At 40.0% G+C, this 25,576-nt stretch overlaps 1 protein-coding gene across 2 annotated transcripts; it reads right to left on the reverse strand.

Moving 5' to 3' along the window:
* Positions 1 to 432: 432 nt before the first annotated feature.
* Positions 433 to 14,809, reverse strand: LOC103405421 (7-dehydrocholesterol reductase). Of its 2 annotated transcripts, XR_011578257.1 has the most exons (14): positions 14,519 to 14,708; positions 13,484 to 13,706; positions 13,108 to 13,163; positions 12,833 to 12,935; positions 12,682 to 12,747; positions 11,747 to 11,860; positions 2,965 to 3,091; positions 2,472 to 2,572; positions 1,623 to 1,748; positions 1,463 to 1,527; positions 1,158 to 1,239; positions 957 to 1,039; positions 598 to 772; positions 433 to 560 (listed from the first exon to the last, which is right to left on the reverse strand). XR_011578257.1 is itself a non-coding variant. In XM_029097479.2 (13 exons), the coding sequence occupies exons 1-13, from the start codon at positions 14,608 to 14,610 to the stop codon at positions 706 to 708; spliced, it is 1,305 nt and encodes a 434-aa protein (XP_028953312.2). In that variant the 5' UTR covers positions 14,611 to 14,809; the 3' UTR covers positions 433 to 705. The 2 variants fall into 2 exon arrangements, 1 of the variants encoding a protein (XP_028953312.2); XM_029097479.2 differs by having other exon boundaries at positions 433 to 772; positions 14,519 to 14,809.
* Between the last annotated feature and the right edge of the window lie 10,767 nt (positions 14,810 to 25,576).

Consider the following 25,576-nt stretch of genomic DNA (forward strand, 5'->3'; position numbering starts at 1 on the left):
CGTGGGATGTATGGGCACACGAGAAAGGATAAGATTGGGAATGAGGATATCCGAGGTAAAGTAGGAGTAGCCAAAATTGAAGGAAATATGAAAGAAAATCGGTTCTGGTGGTTTGGACATGTGCAAAGAAGGCCTACTGACGCTCCGGTTCGAAAATGTGACTACGGGACAGAGGTTCAAGGCCGAAGGGGTAGAGGAAGACCTAGGAAAACTTTGGAAGAGACCCTAAGAAAAGACTTGAGTACTGGAGGACATGACACAAAACCGAGCGCAATGGCGTTCTAGGATTCATATAGCCGACCCCACTTAGTGGGAAAAGGCTTTGTTGTTGTTGTTGTTGTTGTTGTGGATCGGATGAATTGAAGAAAATCAAAAGATAGAAATTAACAAGGGGTGTGTGAGAAGTAAAATAGGGTGTGGATAGCAAACCCCTTCCTTGTATACCCAACTCCAGGTATAGTGGTAATTTATTATTAATGGCAATTAATGAAAACAAAAAAGTCTGAACTTGTACATGAAATATTCATAAGCAAATACAAAACTAATGCTTCCTTGGGCAGTCCACAAGACCAATACCACAATACACCAAAACTTACATCCCCAAAGCAATCGTACACAGCATTCTCAAATCACCAAATGAGCCTTTGAGCAGAAAAAGCGAATTCAACCTCGCGCCCTCGTCGATGCGTACAGGATTCCGACTCTTCAATAGATTCCGGGGATGACCCTGTAGGAAACCTTCTGACAATATAACTTCCAGTATTTGCCATACCTGCAATGCAAACGCTCCTCGTCAGAATCTCAGTCGAAATTACATGAAATGCTTGGAACCGTTTCATTTTTTATGGCTTTTACAACTTGGTTACTTCATTTTGCAACCACTAGAGGTCATTTCAGTTTTTGCGGATTCCCCAAGAATGCATACTATGTAACAACAGGAATCTGTATCTGCTTACTTGGAGCGACATCGGTCATCATCCCTCTTGGCTCGGTCAAGCAGAAGGATTGTCAGGAAAACCACATAGAAGTATGGTAGAAACTGCAGGAAAACAAGGAAAAAGTTCAGCTAAACGGCAGGAAACTGAAGCACGCTAGATTCTGTAGATTTCTGAACAGTCCAGAAAATCAACAATAAAACACTAAGCAAAAATGGTTACATGATTGAAAAGAGCTGGAACAGTCCAGAAGAAGGCAGCTGATATTTCTGGCACGTAGTGGAAATGACGTGATAAACCCCACCTGCAGTAGAGCAATACACTCAGCAATGATTTCAAAACCGTTATCTTTTTAAATCTAGCACATGCATGAATTAGGATAGGCAATGTGCAAACACGAGAAGCATACCAACAAAAGCATGGCTCAACTCACTCCCATTGTGCGACAAAAAGAAGTTACAGAAATACTCAGTTATATGCGTGTGCACAGAGGTGTTGTGTACTTAAAAGAGAGTCGAAATTCTCACCATCCTGAGGTTAGAAGAAGGCTTGTCTTTGTTTCCCCGGATGTGGTAGTGTATGAAGCAACTATCTGACATGGGCAAAACTCTTTTATGTCAGCCAAAATAATCTCAACCTGTGCATATAATGAATGAGTCACATGATAAACTTCATGAGAAAAAACACCTTTGATGGAGCTCTCCCCCAAACCAAGCATTTGCCATTTGTTCTCCGAAATTCTTGCCTTTGCCTGTCACAATCATAGTTGATGTATATGCAAAGGATCCCGGCCACCAGAATAAAAAGTGCTAGCTGGAACAGGAGGTTGGAGATTGTCAGAAACGTGACAAATAATGATAGGAAGAAAAGAAGACAAATGACTCAGCTGAGAAGTTTCACACATCGTAAAAATCAGTTGATTCATATTTGCCAGAATTGCAGCCAGATTTTTTACTATCTAAAGTTTTTATTTATCCATTCTTCTCTTTCTTGCACCGGAATTGTTTTTTCCCATTTGTCTTTTTATTCATTGGAGGTCCACTGGATTTCACGTTTTCAGCATGGTCCTCTCAAATTCTGAAAATACCTTGACTCGCATAATGACAAGACCTTATCACAATTTCGTGCACAATGCAATGAAACCAAAAGCAAGGCATATAAATTCTTTGACATTAAGAAAATTTCATCATATTCATACAAACAACCTAACCAGTAACCAAACTCCAATGGTTAATTTTTTTGGTCAATGGCCGAAGTCTAAAGGTTAATCCTTCGCTTTCCATGCTCATTGAACTTTTAGAACCAGGTGTGTACATAATAAGTTAATAACTATCCACCATTCGTTACGACCCCTACATAAAAAGAAAATGTGACCTAAAAGGCTAAAACATAAAGTAAAAGCCAGCCTTTTAAAATAAGGAAATCACGAGTTAACTAACTTAGAAAACACCTTCATAACCAAATACGTTTACTACTAAATTACTAATGTGACTCATAACTTCAAAAAATTGGGCAAACCACATATCAGGATTATACCTGAGTTCCAAGATTTATAGGATGGTTGACCAGGTACATGCCAGGAGATGTATAAATAGATGGAACCCAGACCAAGCAACCCCAGCAAATATAAAATCCCGCTGCCAGAGACAAAAGTACAATGAACCATAGTGAGATGAAGCATGAACTGAACCAAGTGAAGGATGAGGAAACCATGATTGAGAAAGTTACATTACTATGGGTCAATCTACAGGGATAAGAACAAATATGATGATAGTCAGCATGAAAACCTTGGACTTGCAAAGAGATGCGGTTAATAGTAGCCCGTAGTTCACCATAAAAACATGGTAAATACCAGGCTACTGGTAATCAAATATCAAGACAATCAGCCCCCGAAAAGACCACCATTTCAGTAAGGTGAAATATTAACCTTCAAACGTTAAGGTTAATATTATCACATCTGATGGTTAGTCTTGGGCATGCCAACATCTAAACAGTGGGAGAAAAAGTAAAAGGTAGAGCATATGTGAACCTCGATCATGTGCAATATCCATTGTATTCCAGTATCCAGCCTCCCACCAGAAAAACTTTGTGACATACACCAGCATCAATATAGTATTCACAAGCATTGAGTCAGCTACTTTCCCATTAACTTCATACTGGTAAAACAAGAAACGAAAATCTGATATCAGATAAAATATGGATGACATAATTTAAATAGAGGTGAACAAGTACACTCTTGATCATGGCCCTTTCGGCACACAGATTTTCTGTGTCAGAAAGGTAAATGTGGACAACAATGTTAACATTAACAAACTACAATGGTAGCTGGTAATGTATTGAAATTAGAAATATATCAACTAAAATGAAAATGTTGGACCTAAACGGTACAACAACAACAACAACAAAGCCTTTTCCCACTAAGTGGGGTTGGCTATATGAATCCTAGAACGCCATTGCGCTCGGTTTTGTGTCATGTCCTCCGTTAGATCCAAGTACTCTAAGTCTTTTCTTAGAGTCTCTTCCAAAGTTTTCCTAGGTCTTCCTCTACCCCTTCGGCCCTGAACCTCTGTCCCGTAGTCACATCTTCGAACCGGAGCGTCATTCGGCCTTCTTTGCACATGTCCAAATCACCGGAGCCGATTTTCTCTCATCTTTCCTACAATTTCGGCTACTCCTACTTTACCTCGGATATCCTCATTCCCAATCTTATCCTTTCTCGTGTGCCCACACATCCCACGAAGCATCCTCATCTCCGCTACACCCATTTTGTGTACGTGTTGATGCTTCACCGCCCAACATTCTGTGCCATACAACATCGCTGGCCTTATTGCCGTCCTATAAAATTTTCCCTTGAGCTTCAGTGGCCTACGACGGTCACACAACACGCCGGATGCATTCTTACACTTCATTCATCCAGCTCGTATTCTATGGTTGAGATCTCCATCTAATTCTCCGTTCTCTTGCAAGATAGATCCTAGGTAGCGAAAACGGTCGCTTTTTGTGATCTTCGCTAGATTGCTCCGGTCATTAGCGTGGATAAGTATATAAATGGATAGAGATAGGAAAGCAAACACAAGATGTACGTGGTTCACCCAGATTGGCTACGTCCACGGAATAGAAGAGTTCTCATTAATTGTGAAGGGTTTACACAAGTACATAGGTTCAAGCTCTCCTTTAGTGAGTACAAGTGAAAGATTTAGTACAAATGACATTAGGAAATATTGTGGGAGAATGATCTCGTAATCACGAAACTTCTAAGTATCGGAGTGTGGTGTCGTCTTGACTTGCCTTATCTGTCTCATAGGTAGATGTGGCATCTTCTCTGGAAGTACTATTCCTCCATCCAGGGGTGGTATCTTTAACTGGTGGAGATGCACAAGGTAATGTATCAATTTCACTTGAAGCTTACTTGTAGTTTCAAGCTTGGTCAAGCGCGATACAAACCATGTAGTAGGAGTCCCTCAAGTCGCCGAGCTAGGGGGTCTGCTGAAAGAGGTGACAGACAAGGTAAGCAATCAGAGCTCCGACTGATTGTTCACCTTCTCCCCATCTTGCAGCAGCATGAAGGATAAAGAGAAGAAAAATGAGAAGAGATGATATAGGATACTTTTGCTTTTGAAGAAGTAACTTTCCACAGGCTTATTCTTGAACTGAGCTGGAGGGTTTTCTGGTTTCCTCCAGAGTATAAGGCCGACTGAAGAATTTGAGGGTCAAAACAAGTCCATCAAATCTAGAGTACGTTCCACCCTGCTGATATGGGATACTTTTGCTTTTGACAGAGTAATGGATGTATCGGCACGTGTGCTGTTACGCTTGTCTCCACATGCTTCCTTGTATCCTTCGCACTTGCCCTATCTGTTCCTCAAGCAGATGCGGAATCTTCCCTGGAAATATAAGATGTTGAAGATGAGTACTCGAGAGCAATGCCAGGTAAGTAATCAGGTAAGGGGTTCCAGGCAGTCAGTTCCTGGCTGGAAGCTTGATTCCAAGTGCTGACTGATTGCTCTCTTTCTCCTTGTCTTGCAGGTAAAAACAAGGCCAAAGGAAAAGACAGGGAAAAAGCATGATATGGGATACTCTTGCTTTTAACCCTGATGATATGAGATATTCTTGCTCTAGTATAGCTTGTTTGCAGAGGTATTATCGGGGGGAAGGAAAGCTGAATATTTCGAAAGGCTTCGTTGGGAGTGCCCTCTCAGATATGATGAAGGGTTGAGCATTTTTGCAGGTCTGCCTGTCTGTTGGGGATGGAGGTCGACATATATAGGAGTCTCCCTAAGAAGTAGTAATGCTATTCCTTTACCCTGCTTGGTCATAGCACGGTAGTGGGAGCTGCCAGTTTCACATGTTTTAACTCTGTCAGAGCACTTTGAAAAAGTGGTCTGTGGTATCTGGCTCTCGAGATTCGGAGAACGATGCCTCTTCGATTTTTGAGAAAGCAATCATGCTGGGGGTCTGGCTCTCGAGATTCGGATAGCAGTGTCTCTTCGATTTTTGAGAAAGTAATCATGTTGGGAGTTTGGCTCTCGAGATTCGGAGGGCGGTGCCTCTTCGATTTTGGAGCAAGCAATCTGTTGGGAGTGTTGTCTCGAATGTGAGTAAAGGTTGGGCATGTTTGCTAGTCTACCTTGCCACGAAGCACAAAGGTTGACACACAGGGACTTTCCAATTATCCAGCAATGGTACTGTTCCTTTACCCTCTCTTCGATTTTGAGAAAGTAGTCATGTTGGGAGTCTGGCTCTCGAGATTCGGAGGACGGTGTCTCTTCGATTTTGGAGCAAGCAATCTTGTTGGGAGTGTTTTCTCGAATGTGAGTAAAGGTTGGGCATGTTTGCTAGTCTACCTTGCCACGAAGCACATAGGTTGACAAACAGGGACTTGCCAATTATCCAGCAGTGGTACTGTTCCTTTACCCTTGTGGGTAATAATATGGTAGCTAGACCTTCAAAATTTATGTGTCTAAACTTTGTTAGTGCTGTTTCTTTGCTATTCTTTTACCTTTCTTGGTCAGAGCGATGTAGTGGGAGTTGCAAGCTTCACGTGCTCAACTTTGGCAGAGAACTTTGGCAAAGTTATCTGTGGTACCCATGAGCTATTGTTGCGTGTGGGAAGTGGGTGATTGAACAGTAAGATTCATGTGCTTTCTACTTCACCAGAAGTCTTCGACAGAATGCCCATAATTTCTGCAAAGTTGAGTGTGCGTGTGACAGGTGCTGACAAGGCTAGAAAAGTAGGTGCCTCTTCGATTTCTGAGATCGGCCCTCGTGGTCTCTAAGCAGCCCAGCTTTTGAGAAAGCGAGCGCCTCTTCGATTGATTCGGAGAACAATGCCTCATCGATTTTTGAGAAAGCAATCATGCTGGGGGTCTGGCTCTCGAAGATTCGGGGAGCAGTGTCTCTTCGATTTGTGAGAAAGTAATCATGTTGGGAGTCTGGCTCTCGAGATTCGGAGGGCGGTGCCTCTTCGATTTTGGAGCAAGCAATCTTGTTGGGAGTATTTTCTCGAATGTGAGTAAAGGTTGGGCATGTTTGCTAGTCTACCTTGCCACGAAGCACAGAGGTTGACACACAGGGACTTTCCAATTATCCAGCAATGGTACTGTTCCTTTACCCTCTCTTCGATTTTTAAGAAAGTAGTCATGTTGGGAGTCTTGTGCACTGGGTACGACCTTTTAGTCATGTTGGGAGTCTGGCTCTCGAGATTCGGAGGACGGTGCCTCTTCGATTTTGGAGCAAGCAATCTTATTGGGAGTGTTTTCTCGAATGTGAGTAAAGGTTGGGCATGTTTGCTAGTCTACCTTGCCACGAAGCACAGAGGTTGACACACAGGGACTTTCCAATTATCCAGCAGTGGTACTATTCCTTTACCCTTGTGGGTAATAATATGGTAGCTAGACCTTCAAAATTTATGGGTCTAAACTTTGTTAGTGCTGTTTCTTTGCTATTCTTTTACCCTTCTTGGTCAGAGCGATGTAGTGGGAGTTGCAAGCTTCACGTGCTCAACTTTGGCAGAGAACTTTGGCAAAGTTATCTGTGGTACCCATGAGCTATTGTTGCGTGTGGGAAGTGGGTGATTGAACAGTAAGATTCATGTGTTTTCTACTTCCCCAGAAGTCTTCGACATAATGCCCATAATTTCCGCAAAGCTGAGTGTGCGTGTGACAGGTGCTGACAAGGCTGGAAAAGTAGGTGCCTCTTCGATTTCTGAGATCGGCCCTCGTGGTCTCTGGGGAGCCCAGCTTTTGAGAAAGCAAGCGCCTCTTCGATTTCTGAGATCAGCCTTCGAGGTCTTTGAGCAGCCCAACTTTTGAGAAAGCAAACGCCTCTTCGATTTCTGAGATCAACCCTCGTGATCTCTAAGCAGCCCAGCTTTTGAGAAAGCAAACGCCTCTTCGATTTCTGAGCAGGCGCCTCTTCGATTTCTGAAGCTCCGTCGAGTGCAGATTTTTATAGGGGCTGGCATTAAGTTCCAAAGCACACTTGAATCTCCACCAGTAGAAGCTTCATTCTTGCACTTCTAAGATCTTGATTTGTCCGACCTCTTCTCTCTTCAACACCTTTGAAAATGTCTGGCCCCTCCGACCGTCGTTTTGACTTGAACCTTGTTGAAGAGGCAGCCCCGCCTTCTCCAGACAACATATGGCGCCCATCCTTCGTCTCCCCTACTGGTCCTCTTACCGTTGGGGATTCCGTGATGAAGAATGATATGACCGCTGCGGTGGTGGCCAGGAACCTTCTCACTCCCAAAGATAACAGACTACTTTCCAAACGGTCTGATGAGTTAGCTGTTAAGGATTCGCTGGCTCTCAGTGTTCAGTGTGCAGGTTCTGTGTCTAATATGGCCCAACGCCTATTTGCTCGAACCCGCCAAGTTGAATCATTGGCGGCTGAAGTGATGAGTCTCAAACAGGAGATTAGAGGGCTCAAGCATGAGAATAAACAGTTGCACCGGCTCGCACATGACTATGCTACAAACATGAAGAGGAAGCTTGACCAGATGAAGGAAACTGATGGTCAGGTTTTACTTGATCATCAGAGATTTGTGGGTTTGTTCCAAAGGCATTTATTGCCTTCGTCTTCTGGGGCTGTACCGCGTAATGAAGCTCCAAATGATCAACCTCTGATGCCTCCTCCTTCTAGGGTTCTGTCCAGTACTGAGGCTCCAAATGATCCCCCTCCGGTGCCTTCTCTTTCTGGGGCTCTACCGACTGCTGAGACTTCTCCTAAGCAACCTTTGTGAAGGCTCCCTCTTGTGTGTTTATTTTGACTCATGTATATGTACATATTTGTAGCTTATCGGGGATATCAATAAATAAGCTTTCCTTCATTTCAACGTACTGTGTTAAATACACCAAAGCCTTCTTCGCTAAGTTCTTTGAATTTTCTTTTGTTGAAGCTTGTATGTTGAAGCTTTCTGAGTGGAGCATGTAGGTTGGGGTAGTGTTCCCTTAATTTTCCGAGTGAGGAAAACTTCTCGGTTGGAGACTTGGAAAATCCAAGTCACTGAGTGGGATCGGCTATATGAATCTTAGAACGCCATTGTGCTCGATCCTGTGTCATGTCCTTCGTTAGATCCAAGTACTCTAAGTCTTTTCTTAGAGTCTCTTCCAAAGTTTTCCTAGGTCTTCCTCTACCCCTTCGGCCCTGAACCTCTGTCCCATAGTCGCATCTTCTAATCGGAGCGTCAGTAGGCCTTCTTTGCACATGTCCAAACCACCGTAACCGATTTTCTCTCATCTTTCCTTCAATTTCGGCTACTCCTACTTTACCCCGGATATCCTCATTCCTAATCTTATCCTTTCTCGTGTGCCCACACATCCAACGAAGCATCCTCATCTCCGCTACACCCATTTTGTGTACGTGTTGATGTTTCACCGCCCAACATTCTGTGCCATACAGCATCGCCGGCCTTATTGCCGTCCTATAAAATTTTCCCTTGAGCTTCAGTGGCATACGGCGGTCACATAACACGCCGGATGCACTCTTCCACTTCATCCATCCAGCTTGTATTCTATGGTTGAGATCTCCATCTAATTCTCCGTTCTTTTGCAAGATAGATCCTAGGTAACGAAAACGGTCGCTCTTTGGTATTTCTTGATCTCCGATCCTCACCCCTAACTCGTTTTGGCCTCCATTTGCACTGAACTTGCACTCCATATATTCTGTCTTTGATCGGCTTAGGCGAAGACCTTTAGATTCCAACACTTCTCTCCAAAGGTTAAGCTTTGCATTTACCCCTTCCTGAGTTTCATCTATCAACACTATATCGTCTGCGAACAGCATACACCAAGGAATATCATCTTGAATATGTCCTGTTAACTCATCCATTACCAACGCAAAAAGGTAAGGACTTAAGGATGAGCCTTGATGTAATCCTACAGTTATGGGAAAGCTTTCGGTTTGTCCTTCATGAGTTCTTACGGCAGTCTTTGCTCCTTCATACATATCCTTTATAGCTTGGATATATGCTACTCGTACTCCTTTCTTCTCTAAAATCCTCCAAAGAATGTCTCTTGGGACCCTATCATACGCTTTTTCCAAATCTATAAAGACCATGTGTAAATCCTTTTTCCCATCTCTATATCTTTCCATCAATCTTCGTAAGAGATAGATTGCCTCCATGGTTGAGCGCCCTGGCATGAACCCGAATTGGTTGTCCGAAACCCGTGTCTCTTGCCTCAATCTATGCTCAATGACTCTCTCCCAGAGCTTCATTGTATGACTCATTAGCTTAATACCCCTATAGTTCATGCAATTTTGTACGTCGCCCTTATTCTTGTAGATAGGCACCAAAGTGCTCGTTCGCCACTCATTTGGCATCTTCTTCGTTTTCAAAATCCTATTGAAAAGGTCAGTGAGCCATGTTATACCTGTCTCTCCCAAAAGTTTCCACACTTCGATTGGTATATCGTCTGGGCCTATTGCTTTTTTATGCTTCATCTTCTTCAAAGCTACAACCACTTCTTTCTTCCGGATTCGACGATAAAAAGAGTAGTTTCTACACTCTTCTGAGTTACTCAACTCCCCTAAAGAAGCACTCATTTCATGTCCTTCATTGAAGAGATTATGAAAATAACCTCTCCATCTGTCTTTAACCGCGTTCTCTGTAGCAAGAACCTTTCCATCCTCATCCTTGATGCACCTCACTTGGTTTAGGTCCCTTGTCTTCTTTTCCCTTGCTCTAGATAGTTTATAGATATCCAACTCTCCTTCTTTGGTATCTAGTCGTTTATACATATCGTCGTAAGCCGCTAACTTAGCTTCTCTGACAGCTTTCTTCGCCTCTTGCTTCGCTTTTCTATACCTTTCACCATTTTCATCGGTCCTCTCCTTGTATAAGGCTTTACAACAATCCTTCTTAGCCTTCACCTTTGTTTGTACCTCCTCATTCCACCACCAAGATTCCTTTTGGTGTGGGGCAAAGCCCTTGGACTCTCCTAATACCTCTTTTGCTACTTTTCGGATACAACTAGCCATGGAATCCCACATTTGGCTAGCTTCCCCCTCTCTATCCCACACACATTGGGTGATTACCTTCTCTTTGAAAATTGCTTGTTTTTCTTCTTTTAGATTCCACCATCTAGTCCTTGGGCACTTCCAAGTCTTGTTCTTTTGTCTTACTCTTTTGATATGTACATCCATCACCAACAAGCGATGTTGATTAGCCACGCTCTCTCCTGGTATAACTTTGCAATCCTTACAAGTTATACGATCCCCTTTCCTCATTAGAAGAAAATCTATTTGTGTTTTTGACGACCCACTCTTGTAGGTGATCACATGTTCTTCTCTCTTCTTAAAGAAGGTGTTGGCTAAGAAGAGATCATATGCCATTGCAAAATCCAAGATAGCTTCCCCATCCTCGTTTCTCTCCCCAAAACCATGGCCACCATGAAAACCTCCATAGTTGCCTGTCTCCCTGCCCACGTGTCCATTTAAATCTCCTCCTATAAATAACTTCTCCGTCTGAGCAATTCCTTGCACCAAGTCTCCAAGATCTTCCCAAAATTTCTCCTTCGAACTCGTATCCAACCCTACTTGAGGTGCGTACGCACTAATCACATTGATAAGTTCTTGTCCTATTACAATCTTGATTGCCATGATTCTATCTCCTACCCTCTTGACATCTACAACATCTTGTACCAAGGTCTTGTCCACGATGATGCCAACACCGTTTCTCGTTCTATTTGTGCCCGAATACCAAAGTTTAAACCCTGAGTTTTCTAGATCCTTTGCCTTACTACCAACCCACTTAGTTTCTTGTAGGCACATAATATTTATCCTTCTCCTCACCATAACTTCCACTACTTCCATAGATTTTCCCGTTAAGGTTCCTATATTCCACGTTCCTAAACGCATTTTGCTCTCTTGAACTCTACCCTTCTGTCCTAGCTTCTTCACCCTCCCCCGTCTAATAGGATCAAAGTACTTCTTTTGTGTGTCCCGGGTAAAGTTGATAGGAACATATGCTCCCAAACAACTTTGAGTGGAGTCGTTCGAAAAGAAGTTTCTATGGCCCCCTTGCTCATTTAACACTGCATCCGGGTGCCGATGGAGATACAGCGACCCTTGCTCACTTATCACTGTGCTCGGGCCACACAGCGCGCCACTTACGGGTGACGCCCTAGCTTTAGCGCGATTTTGTTCTGGATTCATTTTCATAAGGATTCGACGTGATCATGGAGTGCCGGCTGTCGACTACCTGACGCCCTCCCCCTCCTCCTTTATCCGGGCTTGGGACCGGCCATGTAAGACATAGGCGGAGTTGGACCTAAACGGTAAGGACAGAAAAAAAAAAATCTCAGACGAATTACCTGCTTTATGCAATAGGTCACAGCAAGAACTGCCCAGGACATCATCCCAAATCTGCAGTTTGTGAAAACTTTGATATCGAAGTATTTACCAATTCGTGGATACAGCTCCAAGCCCTACGAAAAACGAAGAGTGAATAATACTTTTTATACATCAGGTCATATCCAATAAAAAACAGAATTTTTTTTTCTTATTAAAAGCTCAGTCACACAACAATAATTCTAAATGGAAGAAGATATGCTGTACAATCTATTGAAGTAGTCGAAGTAATTAGTTTTCTTTTTATATGGAAAAGGGTATTTTACAAAACAAACAGAGGGAGTACAACAAAATCTGGAGAAGAAGTCAATCCAACTAATCAACTACCAGAGAGTAAGAAAAAAATAGTATACAACACAAAAATCCCATCTAATCAGAATGACTTGTATTAAAAGAGATACCAAGGTAATCCAGTAAATCAGTATTATCAAAAAGTAATCTTCAGGTTCACGAGTTTAAGTTAGAGTGTTGCAGCACAAGGGCCGAATAAAGCAAGACCGTGATACTAGCACAAATTCTCTTGGGACAGACTTATTCATTCTGATAAAGTACATCAAGAATCTGATTGAAACCACAATTACAGCTATGAGTGCATTTTGAACTGCTCTCGTTTGCTCAGATAGATCACAGATAGCACAACTATTTGGCTTATTGAAAGAATCACTTTTTACATGGGCTATTTAGTACGAGTCAATGGATAACAGATATCTTGAAAAAAAATAAGTAACAAGGCATAGTCACACTGTCCAACTTAGCATCACAACCGAATGTGAACGTTCTAAGGGTATATATTCAGTTAAAACAGGGTATATATTCAGTTAAACTAAAAGGTCTATCCATGCTTATTTTTGAGTGGCAGGGAACATAATAGATGGAAAACAGGAAAAATGAAACTTACCCAATAGAAGTCAATTATTGCATTCCCAGAAGATCCAGAATCAGTGGAAGATGGTGCCACATGGCCCTTGCAAACATAACGTGTTTGTGTAAAAAAAAATGATTGTAAGATGCAGATAAACTTATATTTTGGAGTACTTATAAACCCTCACTTTTATGTACAGGAAAATACAAAAGATGAAACTTCCAAAAATGAGGGTAGAAAATATTTCTCCCAGATGATCATAAACAACTGTAGGGTTGAATATCCCGAACCTGAAATTTAACATAGAAAAACATCAAATGCACTAGCAAACATTTTGGTGCTACAAGGCCACTGCATCAATAACTCAATAATTCCGAAAATGATAGAATTTCTAGGAAAGTGAACTCAAGAATGTGCGGCATTCATAATAGGAAACAATGAATTGACAGAGAAAATATGTACCACCAAAGGCCAAGGTAGGTAGTCAACGTTACAAAATAGGCCGCCATACCATTTGCCTGCAAAATGCACAAGCTACATTAGAAAAGGGAAAGAATTTGCATATAGAACTATCCAGAACAAGTAGTAGACGTTTCCATAACTGCGAACAGTAATCAATTTAATACTTTTACATTTCTGCAAGTCCGGGTGCAGAAAAAATGACAAAAAAATGCTTTAACTTATACAATTTTTATATCTAGTGATTTTTACAAGGCCAAAGGATTCAGAACATTCAATATATATATATAACTTGAGATTGGCATAGGAGTTGGAAATCATATTTTTATGATCACTTTGGCAAAGCAATTTTGACACATAGAAATTGAGTATCCAGCACCTTGTAGACAGGTCGATTCCCAGCTGGAGATATTGGCCCCTCAACCCTTTTTCCAGGTAAAAGAAGCTGAAGTGCAGCCTCAAAAGCACCGTAACAGGCAATAATCTTCCATGCAGTGGCAGTAGGTATTGGCCATATTTTGATAAACCCCTGCAGTCCATGCTGCCTCAAGTAATCCCAAGTTTGCAAAATGGAGCCATCAGCATGTACCATTGTATACCATCTGCATTAAGTATCAGATTCTGAGTTCAACCATTCATAACCATCATAATAATTACATTGATATCATGTAGCAGTAAATGGCATGTAGATTGATAAATTGATAAGGTGCTCCAAATTCTGAAACCTTTTTACTCATATATACTTTGTTTTGTTTAATTTCAACAGTTTATTTATTGGTTTAGCTCTACTTCCGCTAAGTAATTTACAGCGTCCCAACTAACCAAAATCTAAAACTTTAAAAGTTTCAAATTCAGATTCTTTGTCTGCGTCTTCTCATTATCAAAACAGGGATTATAGAAAAAGAGTAATACTAATAAATCACACTATCAATGCATCTACACGAGATAAAAACTTTAAATGACTTTGTATAATTCAAAATTTCATAATCTCACAGTTCTTATAAAATTAAAATTTAATATCTGAAACTACAGCATCTCTTTCTTTCAACATCAACACTACAAATCCTCAAACTTTTAATATAGAGGACAAATTCTTCAAAAGCTTAGGGAATAAACGAAGAGAAATAAACATAATTCGAGTTCAAGACATCATATTCTCCCAGAAAATTAAAATTTTCCATGGAAACAAACAAGAAAACGAAAAACCAATACGAGATTCGGATTCAATCATCCTATTTTCCCCACAAAACCAAAGAATAACGAAAACCCATTACTCCCCATACCACCATCCTCGAAAATACTCAATCCGAAAACAATCAAACGCAAAACTCATTTCGTTTTTCATACAAAACAAGTAAAACCCGAAAAAAATAAATAAAGCAAAACAGCAAAAAGAAAGATTTACAGAGCTTACAGTAGAATTACAAAGGGAGGGCAGAGAGAAAGCAGCGATAGCATGGAAGCGTACGTCACCAATGGGGAATGTACGGTCTTTGTCTCCCCCATTTTTCTTCTCTCTGATTTCTGAGAGTGTAGACCGAGCTCAGTTTCTTTGTATGGTTGATTGACAGACTCTCGGAGTCGGAGAGGTGAAGACTAGCAACATGGTGTCGTTTTAATATTGGATTTTCCTATTATACCCCTATTGGTGGGGTGCGGGCCCACTTACAATGTAGCCTTAGTCCATCTGATCTGAGTTTGGTTTTTCTGAATTTAAAATGAGTTTAGCGGACTCTGGTTCTTTAACACGGAATAGATTACAAACGGTGGGCCCACGGAATCGCCAAGCTTTAGGTACCGTTTGGTAAGTAGACGGGACGGAACAGAACGGGATGAGACGGAACAGGACGAAACGGATGATGTAAATATTGAAAAAGATAAGGAGAAATTTTGTCATAAAATGTTATAAATTTGTGTTCCACGGATGTGGAACGGATCGTTCCAGGGGGAAGAGGTGGAACGAAAAATCAACCAAATTTCGTCCCATGGGACAACCCGTTCCACAGTTTTTAGGCGCACCAAACGTGGGACAGAACGGCTCGTTCCGTTCCGTTCCGTCTCGTCCCACGTACCAAACAGTACAGCATGGGCAAACTAATGAGCAAACCCGACCTCAAGATTTACGTTTCTCTCGATAAAATTTCGTCTCAGCATTCAAATTTTTAGTCGAAATATTCACAAAAATATTAAATTTTAGTTTTTGACAAACGATATTATTTACATTAAGATGAAGGAAGAGTGAGGTAAGCCTCACAAAAGATTAGCAATAAAGTATTTTAAATTCGTCTTTAACGAGAATCGAACTCATGACCTCTCACTTACAATGAAGAGAAATATCACTAGATCATTGTACTATGTGGCTACAGAATGTTAAATTAGTTTTAAAGAAGTAACAAAAAAAAATACACCCAATCAAATTATAACATAAACTCGTAAAAAAACATAAATTTAGGGATTCTACTATAAGGACTTTCATTAGAAACAATATTCTTTCAAGAACACAAAAGTTCCCTTTAAGTTCGTAAGTGATAGCATTTCTAATCGGAGTCCCTATTTAGATACTCTCACCACCACTATTTAGGGACTTAACAGGAATATACTTGTTCTTAAAAGAATATTAATTTCATAGGAGTGTCCTTATAGTATAGTCCTTAAATTTAAGGACTAAAAGATTTTAAATTTATTGTTACTTTCTCAACCATTGATCTGAATAGTAAAAATAAAAATAAAAATTCAAAAAGTTATTAAGACGGTTGATTTCCCTTCAATAAACAAAAGAAAAAAGTTCATTGGGACCCATGCATGGAGTTGCACAGCAGCAAGAAATCTGCACATGGGTGGGCCAAGTCTTTCACTCAAAATTTTCACTGGGCTCCACCACTTTGATCCCTATATTGTCCCTATATGTGAGGACTTGCCTCATCTATCCAGTGAGTCTTATACTTTTGGTGCATTGAAGAGCTTTATTCCTCATTTATAAGGTCTATGCGATGGTAAGGACAGCTTTGAGGACTAGCACTCGAGATGCCCAGGGAGTCTCTATTTAGGGACTCCCACCACCACCTTTGAGTACTGCTGTAAGGGAATCTTTGTGTCCCTAAAGGAATATTGCCTCCAATGGAAAAGCACTTATAGTAGAATTCCTAAATTTGAGTTGTTACGATTTTATGTGATTGTTTGAATAGGCGCACATTTTTGTTTATGTAAACTGTTTTGAATTAATTTAACATTACATTGTCATATAATATTTTTGTAAACATTTTAACCAAAAAAATTCAAATTCAAACACAATTTTTTTAAAAAAAAAATATTAGCTTAATATTAGTTAAAAGAAATGCATTTGTGGGTGCAAATTTCCGTCGTCTCTTCCTTTGACGAAAATGCACCTATAAAATAATAACACCTAAGATTAAGGTCAAAAGCCTCACGCGCCCACAATAAATTTTGGGAGGGGGCTTTGGCTGAAGAATCTCTGATGCCAAGGTTAGAATTCTAGAAAGAATGTGTTTGAGTGTTTTTGGGTAGCAAAAAACTTTTTGAATTTTAGAGATAAAAGGTGTATTTATATGAGAGAATGAGGAAGTGGGCCGGCCATCTAGGGTTTAGGGGTGGCCAACCCTATGTGGAATGTTTGGTGGGAATATTCCAAAATATCTGTGTAAACAAATATCTTGGAGTAATTAGGTAAATATCTTAAATAAATGGAATTAGGATAACTTACTTGAAAGAGATATTCTCTTATTAGGAATGTATTTATGATAAGAATAAGAGATTATTCTATCATAAATACCTTTGACTTTTCCTACAGGCATGGGTGCCTTAAGTAGTCGTTGATCTCTTCCTGCTCTACATCAGCTGGGTGTGGTGAATGAGGTTGCTCCTTGCTCATTTAATAGATGCATTCTTGTCTTTCTTGGGAAATAATCCACATGTCAGCTCCATGATTTTTGGGATTATTTTTTGCTCCATAAATGCCCTCACACCTGCTGGGCTGCTTGCAGGAAAGGGCAGGAGATGTAGGAATCCAAAGCTGCAATGAAGTTTGTGTCCTAATTTGATGTAGATTCCCTTTTTGACTTGCAATTTAAATTCTTCTAAGAAAGGGAATGTAATTGCCACCAAAACCTATTTAAGGCTATGTCACGCATGGATTAAATAAATTTGGAGTGCAACTAAAAACCCCGCAAGAAAGAGAGAAAAGCCAGAGGATATCTGTTCCCCTCCTCTAGCAATCTTCGTTGCTTACCCATGCAAAGAATTGTGTTACGCTGCTTTTATTCTTCTCCAAGGTAAGAAAACATTAATTTTCTCTTTCTTCTTGATTTTTCGGAGCCTCAGGGCTTGAATTTTAGCTCGACGGGGGTTGAAGACTTGGAAATTATGCAGCCGTAGGTTGCTATGTTACTGCTGCCGGGTAGCTTGGCTGGCTGATGCCAGGTGTCGGCTTGGCTTGGGCTGAGGGAGCTCTAGGGCACTGCGGGGGAAGTCTAGCTCGGGCTGGGCCTTCCATGAGCTTGCTGTTAGGCTCAGGCCCGTGCAGCGATAAAGATGGTAAATGAGAGAATGAGGTGTGAGGTGCCAACCCCCCTCCATTTGAATTGGGCTGTGAGGCCTGCTAGAATGGAGCTTGGCGTCAGATTGGGCTAAGAAGAAGGCTTGGGGTGTTGGGCCCACGTCTTGGGTTTGATGTGCTGGGTCTGTGGGGCAGCCAGCTGGGCTACAGCCTGACGCACTGCTTTATGCAATTTTTTTTTCCTTCTTTGAGCAGTCTTTTAACAATTTTCCTTGCGCCGTTGTAGGATGTTTTCGAACATAACTTCCTCGAGCCATAAGAATTATGAATTTATTCTACCGTTGTATCACCAGGGCAAATCTGTAAGTAAGCTAGGCTACTTCAGGGCTGCTTACATCAAGGTAGGTTCCAATGAGCAATTCAAAGACTTCCTCAAGAATGGTAGCAGCAGTGAACCGTTTGGGTCTAAGAAAGCTATCAAGTTTCACCTTTACTACTTCGTGTTGGGATTCACCTTTCCTATGCCTCGATTCTTCTAAAATGTGATCGGCTCCATGAAGTGTGCTCCTGCTCAGTGTTATCTGAATGCAGTCTGTGCGATGGTGGGGTTTCACAACTTAAGTAGGTTTTTTTACTTAGACCTAACTACCAACGAGTTTTGGTACTTCGTTGATATAGGTCACATCGATGGTGTTAAACAGCTGAGGACCCGTCATAGGTTCTTCGATCACTCGAGCAAATGGGACCATGGCTGGGCTAGAGAGACCCTAGAGATCAACAGCGAGTGAGAATCCGACTCTCGTCTGGGCTGCGCGTTTCGACTACTTTCATCAATGGTATGTAAGCTACTTAGTCTCTAAGCTGCTTTATACTTTTGCTGAGCTGCCTTTTGATTTTTCCTCATATGTTTATGTAGATTCAGAATTTGGTTCAACTCCTAAGACTTTTCCAGACATGAAGAAGGTGCACATCGCTTTGAGGATCCCTGCTGAATGTTGCTCAGTCCTCTTCGTAGGGAGAAAGGTAGGTTGCCCCCGCATGAGGAGATTATAAGGATCAAGGATGAGGCGTTCGCTCGTCCAATTGTTACCGTGGAGCTTGTTGTTAATGGAGGCGAGAGAAAGAGATATTTGTCACATGCTCGAGAGCCATTGGTGGAGAAAAAACCGAAGACTTCATTTGCTGCTCGTGAGGGTGTGTTCACTACTGGGAGGCTGCTGGATCTAAGCCTGCTACTCCGAGGGTTACTAGAATAGTTACTGACAGGATTGCGAAGCGAAAAAGTTCTATTGTGCCCCTTATACCTGGTTTTATTCCAAGACAGCCTTTCGTGCCCAAGTCCGATCCAAATTCGGAGGTGCATGCAGTGGCGAAGAGCGAGGATAACGATTCCACTGCCTGTATAAGCAGCCGTGATTAGCCTGCCAAACCAGCCTTAGGGGAATTTTCCAAGATCTATACGTTATTGAAGCCTGATATGCTTGAGGACATGGAAGCATGTGCCAAGTTTGTTGATGGCGTGAACAAGGTTGTCTACTCAATTTTCTTTGTGAGGTGTAAGACTCAATCATGAAGGGGTTCCCTGCTTGCTATGATACGAAAATCTATGATCTTGACAGCCGAGTACATACGTGTGAAGCATGATGACGCCAAGGCTGTTAAGGAGATAGCAGTAGCCATGGTAGCAGAAGCTTGCTCGGCTGCTGAGAAAATTAAAGAGTTGAAGTTTGAACTTGCCTTTTTGAAAAGATCTAATGTCTCTGCTAGGGCTGGCAATTCCTGACACGATCCGATAACCCGACATGACACGACACGAAATTAACAGGTGTTCGGATCGACACGATAACGAATCGGGTCGTTATCGGGTAACCCGATAAGCACTTATTAAGATAACAGGTTTATTCAGGTATACACGTAAGTAACATGATACACAATAAGAAGAATATTAATTTTATAATTTTATAACCCTAAAAAAATACTATAATAATTATATATATTAATTTAACAATTTTATACCCCTAAAAACTATAATATATATATATATATATAAATATATATATATATATATATTAAATTAACTATAATAATTATAATAATTATATATACTATAATAATTATACCCCCAAAATATTAACTATAATAATTATATATATATATATATATATTAAATTTTATAAAAACTATAATAATTATTAATTAATATGCATCCATTGATTCCATAATTCCATTCCATTCCCGCCGCACCCTTTGAAGAAAGATGGAGGGAAATTGAAAAGTATAAGAAAAGTTGAAAAAGAAACAAAAAATAGAGGGAAAGATGGGTAGGCTGCCGCCCTTTGAAGAAAAAGAAGGGAGGGAAAATGAAAATTATAAGAAAAGCTGAAAAGGAAACAAAAAAGAGAGGGAAAAATGAAAATTAATAAAAGTAGTGGGAAATTTTATTTTTTTTAAGTTATTAACTTTTTATCACTATTTTTATAATAACACGTGATGTACTACTCCGTGTACTGGTCAATTATACGTGCAAAATAAATAGATTTAAATCTACTTAATAAATAAATATATATATATATATATATACACACACACCATTGAACTGAATGTGATACGAATTATATGAAACTAATTTCAACGATCTAACCGTCAAACTTGTTTGTATATGCTTCGAGATTGTATCAGCAAAAAATCACAAAAAACAAACATTCAGATATCAAGTAACCGAACAAAACTTTTCGATGGTTATAAAATGAAAAATCACGATTTAACGGTTATTTTAATTCCGATTTTGATTATTTTTTATAGCTACACTCCTTAATCCTATATGAATACAATGAATGAATTCAATCTTCAATTTAAAATATTTACACTAGTGGATACCACAAATCTTATGTTATACTTAATGAAAGTATAAATAAACTCTAAATGTTAGTGAATCTACCGTTTTGATGGGATATGCATCGTACAAAACTAATTTCAAAGATCCAACCGTCAAACTTGTTTATATATGCTTCAAGATCGCATACGCCAAAAATTGCAAAAAACAGACATTCAAAGATCAAGTAACGAGACAAAACCTTTTGACGGTTATAAACAAAAAATCACGATTTAACGGTTATTTTAACTTCGATTTTGATGAGTTTTTATAGCTACACTCTTTGACCCTACATGAATACAATGAATGAATTCGATCTTCAATTTAAAATATTTACATTAGTGGATACCACAAAATCTTATGTTATACTTAATGAAAGTATGAATAAACTCTTAAGTATTAGTGAATCTATTGTTTTGATGGGATACTCATTCTACGAAACTAGTTTCAACGATCCAACCGTCAAACATGTTTGTATATACTTCGAGATCGTATACGCCAAAAATTGAAAAAAAACAAACATTCAGAGATCAAGTAACGGGACAAAACTTTTCGACGGTTATAAAAAGAAAAATCACGATTTAACGGTTATTTTAACTCCGATTTTGATGACTTTTTGCAGCTACACTCCTTGACCCTATATGAATACAATGATTGAATTCGATCTTCAATTTAAAACATTTACACTAGTGGATAATGAAAGTATGAATAAACTCTTAAGTGATAGTGAATCTATTGTTTTGATGAGATATACGCATTCTACGAAACTAGTTTCAAACATCCAACCGTTAAACATGTTTGTATATACTTTAAGATCGCATATGCCAAAAATTGCAAAAAACAAACATTCAGAGATCAAGTATCGAGACAAAACTTTTCGACGGTTATAAAAAGAAAAATCACGATTTAATAGTTATTTTAACTCCGATTTTGATGATTTTTTACAGCTACACTCCTTGACCCTATATGAATACAAAGAATAAATTCGATCTTCAATTTAAAATATTTAAACTAGTGGATATCACAAAATCTTATGTTATACTTAATAAAAGTATGAATAAACTATAATAATTATATATACTAATTGCATATCCTTGCACATTTAATATTTGTAATAGATTAGTAGTGTTTGTATTATTATTTTATTAGGCTCTTATTTTCGAATGTAGATTTAGTACTTAAACGACAAATGTGTTTTAATGTTTTGAAGTAATATTTATGTGACAATGTGTGGTATGTGCAAATTTAAGAAAAGAAAAAAAATATTTTTCTTAACGGATCATAATGGGTGTTATACGACACGACCCGTTAAGATGACAGATGTTACACGAACACGATAGACACGACCCGTTTGCCAGGTCTAGTCTCTGCCCCCACTGCTTAGTAGCTTGAGATTGCTCGCCAAAAGATCAATGACTTGAAGGCTCAGCTTACCGCAATCCGGGGGAAGTATGGTATTGCATAAAAGAAGATTGAAGTCCAGACGTTGCTAGTGCAAGACCTTGAGCGTGCCATTTTAGAATTTCGGTATGCCCTTGATGTTAAGGATGTAGAGTTGTTTGCCATGCATAATGATGTTGTTCGACTCAAGAAGGCAGTCAGTATACTTGAATCCAAGGAAGTGGAGCTGTATGGAGCGTTGTCTGTAAGCGAGAACTTGAAGAAGGAACTAGGTGAGTTACAGAATGCTTGTACTGACCTGATTAAGGAGAATAAGCAGTTGAAGAGTGAGAAGTCTAATCTTAAGGTTGTTCTTGCCCAAGGTCAAGCTGACTTATATAAGCTTGGCTATATAGATCATTTTATTGGCATGTTGTCCGACTAAGTCTTATCTAATAAAGACCATGAGCTTTTTGCTATTTCTTCTGAAGATCTGCTTAAGTTTTCATTCGAGAGCACCGTTGGTGGAGCAGTTGAGGATCAGGTTGCCCAGGTAAGTGTGGCTGAAAGTGGTGCCACCTAGGCAGAGATGGTTGATAGTGCTACCCAGGATGTGGCAGCTATAGATGAAGCACAGAAGGTTGATACTACTAGAAGCTATACGGATGCTAAAGATGTCCAAGCTGTTGAGGAGTAGTCTTTTTAGATAGACTATAGGATTTACTTTCTTGCTTTTTTCCTACTTTGCTTGAACTCAATTTACCAATTTGCTAGAAATTAATAAACCACTTTTTCGCTTTACTTCATTTTTGTCTCTTTGCCTTGCTTCAAGCTTTAGCCATAAAATGAACAACTGAGCAAGCTACTTTGAACAAAGCAATCGAGCCCATCTTCATTGATTTAGGCACCAACTTTGGGTTGTCGGGGTGCAAGTCTTCACTTGCTTGAGGCATCTTTTGAAACTTCTAACTTGCAGGGTCGAATGACCTCAATAATTACATGTTTCGTATTAATGGTCCATTAAATCTTTAATCGCAAGGTCGTTAGCGAAGCGCGCTGCTTTTTAATGAGCAAACGGGCTTGCATGACCTATGTGACTGTCGATCTAGGCTTAAAACCTCTGCAAAGTTGTTAACCAGAGAGTCAGCAGCCAAACACCTTACTTACCGAAGTAGGCGAGTCTGCATGACTACTTGGTTGTTAACTTTGATCTTTTAGGGCGTTGAATTGTTTAGCTTTATCTTGCATTATTGCCCCCTGACCATAAGCTTCTTAGCTAGTCGTCATTTCTCCAATCCTTTAAGCTGCGTGGCCTGCATCATAACATACTAAAGATTGTTGGGACACAAAATTTGCTACCATTTCGCATCAAAAGTGCATGGTTTTATGGAATTTCATGGGCAGTGGTTTGAAATAACGCTTTGCACTTTATGTAACCAATTTCGTAGGCTACGTAGCAAGTAGCACAACACTTTAGGAATTAGTGTGAACCCAAAGGGTTGTTCTGCGCTAGGCAGTGCATATGCACGCTAACCTGTTAACCTTTCACAAGATTGTGCGGTTGTATAAGTTTATGCGGTTAACTACTCGAATGGTGTACCGTAGGCAGTCTTCCAGAAACCGTAAGCTGCTAGTTGAATTGGCAACAACTTTAGGTTCCCAGGTACCCTCCAAAAATTGTAAGTTGTTTGTTGAATAGGCAGCGACTTTAGGTTCCTAGGGATCTTCTAGAAACCGTAGGCTGCTCATTGAATTGGCAGGGACTTTAGGTTTCCAGAGATACGCAGAGATCGCTAGTTGGTCACATACAAGATGCTCAGCTACTTACGCTAGCTAGTTACATCAAGGATTCTCAATCGCGTGGACCTCGTGCATGTAGTTGGAGTTAGAATTCTGTATCCTTACAGAGATCACCTATGTATTGCATCAAGGATGCTCAGCTACAAATGCTAGTTAGTCACATCGCGGATGCTCAAAAGGGATGTTCCTCTAACGAGTGAAGGGAATACTATTCTGTAACACGAAGATCGCTAGTTGGTCACATATAGAATGCTCAGCCAGGAGTTGCCAGTAATTGTCACATCAAGGAAGCTCAACTGCAGTCCATCTTTTTGGGTAACTGTCCAAAGGGCAAGCTATGCAGCATGCCTCATCCGTCTCTGAGAGAGCATGGTTGGTCTCTAAGAGGGTCGCAATTCTTACGATAGGTCATTGATTACTTAGCTTGGGTAACTATGGCATACTGCTAGGTGTCACTCATGGTTTGTGAAAGCCTTGAAGATTAGCAAACACTAATTTTCATCAAAAGGAGAATTGAAATGTGGTTTCAATTCACAATCGATCGTTAAGAGTAACAATCGCCCACTACCTCGCTAATTGGAACCTAATGGATCGTACACCGAGTAAGGATGAAAGTTAAGAAATATAAATAAGATGGATAAGCAATTAAATGGTTTAATTGAGAATGGTCAAGTTTAATTAATTAGTTAATTAATTATACGAACGGTTCGTATTGGGCTTTCAATTTAGTTTCAGGTCTCGGGGGCCCAAAAGTGTTTTGGTCCACAAGGCCCATTATGTTTAAGTTGCATGACAACTAAAACAAAATGGGCAATTAGCCCAATAACAAAGTCAAGGCTGGCCATAAGGGTGAGTGGATGCAAACTTGGATTAATTGCAAGTTTGCCACTCACATGTGAGGTAGTATAAAGTCATTTTTATAGCTTTTACTCACTAGGGTTTCTTGAGGCAAAGAAGAGAAATTTTTTCTCTCTTTTTCTCCATAGAGGCCGGCTACTTAGAGAAGGTATAGCTAGCAATCTTTCTTTCTCTAAGTCATCCATTTCATCTTCACACCTCATCCTTGGTGTGGAGACTTAGAAACACCAAACCTTTGGTGTTCTTAGAGATCCTTTCCTCACACCCTCAAGGAGCAAAGAAGTATCAAAAGGAAAAAAATCACAAGGAAGATCTAAGGAGCTAGGACGTGACTTGAAAGCCCTCCACTTGGGTGAATCCCTTATTTAAACAAGGATAAGCTTCAAGGGTAATGAATCTCAAAATCCTTCATTCTCTTTAATGTTGTTAAAGAGTCTTGTGGTTCACCATTCACTAGGCTTTGAAAGTCATGGGTTTTAGAATTGTTTTTTAATGCATGCCTACTTTAAAGTGTTATTAGTTTGCCTATGTGTTCAAATGTTCTCACATGTTCTTAGTTAGGACAAAAAATTTCCTTCAATTAGTGATAAGGGTGTTAAAGCATCAGAGAAGTTGAATCGAGGCACACCCAATTCTAGGGTTCCAGTAGGTTTGTGGCGATTTGAAGCTTTTCCTGACCAAATTGGACTTGGCCACATGTATAAAACTTGCTCTACTCGTTGAGATCTTCATTTCTGTAAGATATGAAATTTTTTGGAATTAGTTGAATTTTCTGGCGAGTCGGTGGAGGGGGCGACCGTTGCGTGCGGCAGCGCGTGGCGATGGCATGTGGGCCGAGACCCCACCTACCCTTCCTAGACTAATTTGGTTACTCTGATTTCATATGTGACGTTTGATTAACGAAATCTCGTCGTAAGACTATAGTTTTGATAGAGACTGCCACTTGGATATTAAATGAATCGACGGTCCGACCATTGGATCATCACCAAAATTTAATATGTTATAGTACATAATATTTGGGGATATTAAAAACTTACGGATCAGGAATC

Source organism: Malus domestica, chromosome 17, assembly GCF_042453785.1.
Source record: "Malus domestica chromosome 17, GDT2T_hap1".
In the NCBI taxonomy this organism is placed as follows: Eukaryota; Viridiplantae; Streptophyta; class Magnoliopsida; order Rosales; family Rosaceae; genus Malus; species Malus domestica.